The sequence below is a fragment of the Fibroporia radiculosa genome, assembly GCF_000313525.1.
Source record: "Fibroporia radiculosa TFFH 294 genomic supercontigs, scaffold11532, whole genome shotgun sequence".
Lineage (NCBI taxonomy): Eukaryota > Fungi > Basidiomycota > Agaricomycetes > Polyporales > Fibroporiaceae > Fibroporia > Fibroporia radiculosa.
Genome location: NW_012132970.1, coordinates 601 through 7,572, shown reverse-complemented (window position 1 = coordinate 7,572; position 6,972 = coordinate 601). Strand labels below are relative to the sequence as shown.

Below are 6,972 nucleotides of genomic sequence, written 5' to 3'. Positions count from 1 at the left end.
AGAGCTTCTTTCCCCAGATCACATAGAGACGCCAGACTATGACACTGTCTCCCACCCAGATCTGCATCAGAGTTATCAGTATCAGTAAATACGCATGTTTTGTCTCAGATTTGCCCGACATTTGTGATATACACCACATCTTTGGCGATATTCAACGGGACGGCAATGTTTGCGAAGTATGCTTGGGGCCCTGGGTCTTGTACATAGACTATGAATGCATTGATGAGCAACCTTAGAGCCATCGCGTTGTGGGCAGTTGCGAGAATATAGCTTCAAGAGAAGACACTTAGTGAAGAGCTGCTGAAGAAGCGCACGGCTCACAGAATGATGATAGTCCCAGTGGTCACCTTGTTCATTTTCTTCCAGCCTTTCAGGCGAATCTTGTACATGGTTATACCGAATATGACCGTATAGAGCCCTACATACAACAAATGTTAGAAGGTGTAACCAGCAAGCACTAGAATCAGAATGATATAGACCCCACAAGTAGGACTCTACCCAGCCAGCAACGAGGTATGCCTCGTCATCACGGAATATGATACCCATCTGGCCGAAATTGACTCGGAGCAGGGACCTCCAAAGAGACGAAGGCCGGTATTGGTAGCGCCAGTCTTTTATCTACCTGGCTTCCGAACACCGTTGACATGTAGCGGTTTGACCCAGATAAGCACCACGCAATTTCCCCCTTTTGTAGAAGAACGAGTATTGATCGATGCATTCATCCGACCGGGGATAATGCGTGGACGTACTCCGTAATTCATCGTCAACAATTCACCCATATTTGTTCTGCACTCAGCCATGCCATGAGTTTGCTGAGGTGAAGGTCGCTGTGTCGCACTTCTGAGCCGAAAAAAAAGTCAAACTAACAGACAGACACAGTACGCACCTCAACCATGAGGTCATTGCATGTCATCGTAGTCAAAGCCGTTGTGAAAGAGCCATAATTCTTCTCCAGCCCAAGGTCATCAAGATTGATGTTGTCGCCGTTGTCAGGCCCAAGGACAGACATGACCTCGGCGTCCTCCCCAGTGTCCTTGGCCTTGTGCAAAAGAGACATGAGACCGGACGTAAACTTCCAGTGGGCGTAGTAGCTCAGTGCGAGCTTCCTGTCGATATCCTCCGACGTTTCGTTCCAACTTTGAGTGAAAAGACGCCCAAGGATAGCACTTGAACAAAGTTGACTTTTGGGACACGATTAAGCAGGGGAGACGTCGTTGCGGCGACGCTTTACATGAGCGTGGCATGGTCATCACGGTTTTGAATCATGCCCAAGCATGCACATGCAAGTGGCCGCTTATTGTCCTATTCAAAAGTGCTTACCGGACTAATGAGCAAGCTGACCGTCTAAGGTACCTGAGACGTCCAAGAGTATAAAACCCTAACCCACGCCTTGGTTCGTCGATACACCGATTTGAAACTTTGAATCTGAGCCATCCGGCGAGGCCTCACTGAGCGCTAGCTCTCTCAGGTCGGAGGACCAGTGTAGGCCAAATGCATACTTTCGACATCTAACAGCTACGCTTCTTCTGCAGCCTCCTTTTCTTTTCCAAGTGATTTCGTTCACACGCGTTGTTTTGATCCTTGCTTCCATTTCTTGAAGTAAGAATTCTCCGTTCTTGGCTATCTAAGATCGCATCGCACCCCGCCAATTGTGAATGCTTTGTGCAGATAGTCTTGCGCAGTGTTCAATACTGGCTACACAGGCAGGCAAAGGTCTCATTGCTGTGGAAGGTAGGACGTTGCACGCTCAGGCTGATGTTTCAGATTTCGGAAGGTTTACTACGTCGAGCAGGCGAAGATCACAAGGAAGAGAATGCCATCGTCCGCCCTGCGTCCACTCATGTGTCGGATTGGTCTTCTACACTCACCAAATCCGAACGGTCAGTTTGGCCGCAGCGCGCGAAGTGTCCAGTGTTATTTTCGACCTTGCATATAGAGTATGGATCCTTATCCATTCAGGACTGCAGGTTAACGTTGCATAACTGATATCAGATATGGCGGATGAAATTGACTAATACAAAAGCAAGACAGTTGAGATGCTCGGACGGATCTTTCGCTTCACGTGCATCCCCTGCTTTGACACTAAATTACGTGCCAAGGCTCGGCGTAAGGTATTGGGAAGTGGCAATAATTGAGATCACTATGCCGCTCGAAATGATGGGTTTTCGTGATTTGTGCAACAGCCAAGAGCCCATGGCAGCGGCAGTAATGGACACATCTGCATATGAGACTAGCTAAGTGGGTGCATATGAGTGCCAAGTCGCGGTCCAGAATTAGCTCGTCATGTTGCTACGACGTGTTTTCGTAATCTGAATCAGTCTCAGCGTGAGTGAATCCGCTGTACTTGCATGGTCACCGCAGCATCACCACTAGCTCCTGCCTGTCCTTCGGTTGTCCGAATCGCCGTTGTGCGTCTTCCCCGTCTTCGACCGAGTACGCGCGACGTCATCACTACCGCTGAGTTGTGACTAGACGCAATATTTCTTTGATGCCGTCTTGGGTTTAATACCTCTCATTCTGTACTTGGACCTACGCACGGATACTCAAGTTACAGGCTCTGGTACTGAGCTCGAATGGTTGATGCACAGTGATTGTACAGCAATACCAAATATACGAACAAGAGGCGACTTGGGACATCATACACTCGCAAGACAACAAGCAGGATTGATCAAGTGTCAGCCTGGAAAATGTGCATGAGAGACCCATGTGCGTCGCAACAGGACAGGACGCACTTTGACGAAAGTGGAGGATCCCTCTTGCACGCGCAAGGGGCAACCGGCTCTCTAGAATCGAGCAAATCCAGCGCCACCATTGGTCGCGCTTCTCGTCACCCGCCTTCTGGTGATCGCTTTTCGAATATAAGAACAGCAGACCTCGCAATGACTTGAAGTGCGGTCGACCAAGGATCTCGTCAATGTGTTCGCATCCGACCTTATCGAGGTATTCCATGCTCATGAGCTCAGGAACCACCACTATCACATTGCGCATGCACTTGGACTTTACTCGGGAGAGGGCAAGGTGTACCCAACCATTGTCCGACTTCGGCAGCATGTTCAGCGTCAACGTGCGTAGATGTAGATTGCCGGAGAGCTCAATGTTCGCACCTTTGGAGAACGGTCAATATTGATGCTGCAGTATAACAGCAGGAGTACAGGGCGCACCGACGGCACCGTCCACATTCATTCGCATTACACCAAACCCGAGAGTAAGATGGTGAAGGGAGGGTCCAATTGCAGGGAAAAGCCGTTTCACTTGTTCCAAGTCGTGTGGATTCAGAGAAGGCAGCGTCAGCGTTTGTATTTGGAGATGTCCCTCCAGCGCAGCGCGCGAGAGCCAATTCAGGAACTCGTCCATTGGACACCACTCAATGTAAAGGCTGAAAAATGCCAAGTGCGTTCGAGCTACCGGGGGAGAGACAGTATCCCGTTCCTGGCCTTTCCAATTCAATCGTTTGCAGACGAGCGACGTCAGACCAGGAAGCGCGCGGAGCAGGCGAGAGAAGCTGGCAAAGGACGCGAACGTGAGGTCCGTGATGACCAGCTCCGTGACGGACGAGAAATCCCACAGGGACCAGTAAAAGCTTTGGTGGAAGACTGGCGTGGCTGAATGGTGCCATCTCCCCGATATTCGCACAGTCTTTACGGTAGGCAGTTTACGGGCGAGCGCGGCAGGAAACCGCACAATAGGTTGCAGTCGGAGATGACCCGGCTGGTGTTCATCAGCAAAGACCGATAGCTCTTTGACCATCTCCCCGAGAAAGCTCGTCGTGCCCACCGTCCACGCAAAGCTGGACAGCTGCTTCGTGCTGGTAAGCGCCACTTGGCTGTAGAGGTGGTGTCGGCTGCGACGCAACCATGCACGGCATGTTAGTGCGCACGCTGAGAGGTCGCTTTTGCTATTTGCAAGTGAGTCGATGATTAGCTCGTCGATGTCATCTGGGAAAGCACGTCTGAAGGACAAACGGGCTACGTCGCCATCTGAAGCGTCGAGTACGTGATCGCCCCACGCGGACGAGAATTCGTTCCAATCAACAGAGTCGGTATCGCCCAGAGATGAAAGCGTGTCTCTATGGTCCAGCGCAGGTCGAATCCTATTTGCATTGAAATTGTGTCCCCAGCGCGCGAGGTACAGCACTGAATGGGTGAAATCGCCGCCCGACGACACACCCTCAGGCAGCTGGTTAGCGACATTCGACATGCTCTTCTGAACGGACACCTGCGCACGTCAGGGCTGCATACATTGAGCTAGCATGAGCTTCAGAAAACGCTCACTGTTGTCTTCACTGAGGCAGGTAATGGAACGTGGAGGGCTGCAAAGCTTTGCACTACCTGCGTCGTTCCAATCTGACAGTAACGACATCGAGCGGCTGCCTGGTGTTCGCACGCTCCACAGCGACAAAATGTCTCGTCACTGAGGATATCGTGCTAAAATTTCAGTAATTTTCGGGTGCAGCTGAATCACACGCAGAGGACCGTATAACAGCCCAGATGAGGCAAGTCAAAGAGGAATGATAATCTCTCACTTCAGACTACAGACATCCCGCTTCTAGTACACTTTTTAGGCACGTGATTCGGCCAGATGGATATGAAATTCTGAATGAAATTAGCCGTATTGCAGACACGAACTCGACACTTCTGCGATCGACGAACGTCCATGTTGGTCGTCCAGGCGCATTCATGTTCACATTCTCAGGTTTTATTTTTCCGTGCCGAACTTGCCCGGCGCGCCTCGAACGGCGCTGCGTGCGCGTCTCTACCTCTTGGTGTAACGTTTGTGCTTGACTCTAGCTTGTCTCATATCGGAACCGGGTGTAACGAGGAAGTTCGACACCAGTCTCCCGTCTATTTCTTACTTTTTTCTATGCATTTAATCCTTATTCACTTCTATCAGCGTCGGGGACGTATCGGAGGGAAGAGGATAGAAGGTGCGTACCGACACGTCACATGACACTAAGGGTTCTAATGAGTTAAGATATATATCGATTAAAACCCTGCGCCTGCAGTGAGGCCTGAACGTGCGCGTGAACGTCGATAGGGCTCCGACGTCATCGAGGAGATTGCTCAGGTCTAGAAAGCGAGGATGACGTCTGTGCCGATGACATGACTCCCAGAACATTTTAGGCAGTCCAATTTCTGCATTTGGCATGCTGTCTACTGCTATTGTGCTAATTTTTTTCTTGGCGGTCGCGCATGTATATATATTGACTCTCTGCACTTGATTCCCCATCAACCTCTCTCTCTCTCTCTCTCTCTTGCTTGGCCTTCATTGCCCGCGTTTTCATTGTCGCATTTGTCGCTTTCGCCGCATCCATCGCCATGGTCACCTGCATTCCTCCCCTTGCATCCGTCGAATAGAACCAGCTGAGTAGTTTTTTTCGCTCGCATATAGCCAGTGGAGGCAGTCGAGACGCAACTGAGAGGTAACCTAAGGCCGCCTTGCAACAAGTGAGAGGGCTCTTGATAGAACGGACGTCTCATCCGCGCACGAGGTCCCCTCACACAGGGAAAAAGAGATTCTCCCGTGCAGCAATTTTGGTCCCGGCGACTCAAATGCCTACTAACACATGTTTGCGACCAGCCCTGTTTGAACCTGAACCTTGAGGGGCAAAGGGTGCGATCATCGCCCGTGTATACAATGCGCGGAGCTGGCCTGGGACCTGCAAAGTTGGCAGCTTGGTGAAGTTCGCGCATCGAATGCAATCTACCGCCGCGTTTTTGAATTTTTCATCAAGATTGGAGCTGGGGCAGGCAGCGCGCTTGCGGTGGCCCTCGTCTTTCATTCCTCTCTGGTGGAAGTTATCACCGAAGATCATTCTGCATCCCAATCCACCTAGTATCACCGAACGTAGGAGTGTACGTCAAATTCATTATGTCGTGTCGTGAACTAGTTCATACAGTCCATGCTACAAGTGGGGTAATACATAGCCAACGCCCGCCTCCTCGAAACCCATCTCGTATGGACCAGCCACCGCATCCGAACACATTCCCGTCATGTACGGCTATCGTCCACCAGTCTCATCATAAATCGATCAAAGTCAGGGACCGCGTCTCGCCGAGCGGCAGCTCCGAGGGCCTCACATGACGGATCAATGCCACTACGACTCAATGCGCCTCCATCGCCTGCTGGATGAGCGCCGCCGACGTCTTCAGGCGCGGGCGGATCACGCACACAAACGGCTCCGGGTGTCTGTGCACACGCCATCAGTCAAGATATGAATGAGGCCGCCGCACACTCACCGAATACTGTGCTCCCGGAATGCACCATCTACGCGTACCTCCCGCCCATCCGCCCCGACGGCGGGTGTGAGCTTGAATGCGTGCAGGACGAGCGCAAGCGCCGCGAACACGCTATTCTCCGCCAGGTCCTTCCCAGGACATACACTACGCACGGTGAGTCTGATGCATGCAAAACAAAACGAAGAGGGTGCGTGCTGCTCACCGGCGTCCAAATCCGAACAACGGCCCACGGGGGTCCGCCTGGGGCGCGCGGCCCTCTCCTGCCAGGAAGCGATCGGGGTTGAAGCGCTCAGGCTCGGGGTACACCCGCTCATCGCGCAGCATCGCCCTGTACCATCGCATGTGAGTAGGGTGCGTCACATACCACCCGGATACGCACCAGGCGTTCGCGATCACCATCGTGCCCTTGGGAATGTGCCAGCCGTTGTACTCGTCGTCCTCCGTTGAGCGGTGCGGCACACCTGCATAGTACGCGCAACGCGTAAGTAAAACCATCGAGTGGCTAGCGGAACTGGTACGTACCTACGGGCGTTGCCACGCCCCATCTATCCGCGCGTCAGTAAGCGCACTTGCAAGCAGGACACGGTGGACTCACCGAAACACCTCGGAGATGACGCATTGCAGGTACGGTAGGCGCTCCCTGTCGTCGAACGTCGGCAGCCGCGTCTTTCCGACGACAGTGTCGAGCTCGGCTTGTGCGCGCGCTTGCACGACGGGGTGCATCACCATCGCCACC

At 52.4% G+C, this 6,972-nt stretch overlaps 3 protein-coding genes across 3 annotated transcripts; all 3 read right to left on the bottom strand.

Annotated features, from left to right (window-relative positions):
• Positions 1-792: 792 nt before the first annotated feature.
• Positions 793-1,057, bottom strand: FIBRA_09155 (uncharacterized protein; the record flags this gene model as incomplete). The annotated part of the gene is made up of 2 exons (XM_012321481.1): positions 793-840; positions 887-1,057. The coding sequence occupies 2 exons, from the start codon at positions 1,055-1,057 to the stop codon at positions 793-795; spliced, it is 219 nt and encodes a 72-aa protein (XP_012176871.1).
• Positions 1,058-2,087: 1,030 nt separating this feature from the next.
• FIBRA_09154 (uncharacterized protein) lies at positions 2,088-4,197 on the bottom strand (the record flags this gene model as incomplete). The annotated part of the gene is made up of 4 exons (XM_012321480.1): positions 2,088-2,230; positions 2,733-3,104; positions 3,162-3,823; positions 3,878-4,197. 4 exons carry the CDS (start codon positions 4,195-4,197, stop codon positions 2,088-2,090), a joined length of 1,497 nt encoding a protein of 498 aa, XP_012176870.1.
• Positions 4,198-6,101: 1,904 nt separating this feature from the next.
• Positions 6,102-6,965, bottom strand: FIBRA_09153 (uncharacterized protein; the record flags this gene model as incomplete). The annotated part of the gene is made up of 6 exons (XM_012321479.1): positions 6,102-6,186; positions 6,237-6,380; positions 6,439-6,564; positions 6,616-6,697; positions 6,759-6,781; positions 6,832-6,965. The coding sequence occupies 6 exons, from the start codon at positions 6,963-6,965 to the stop codon at positions 6,102-6,104; spliced, it is 594 nt and encodes a 197-aa protein (XP_012176869.1).
• Between the last annotated feature and the right edge of the window lie 7 nt (positions 6,966-6,972).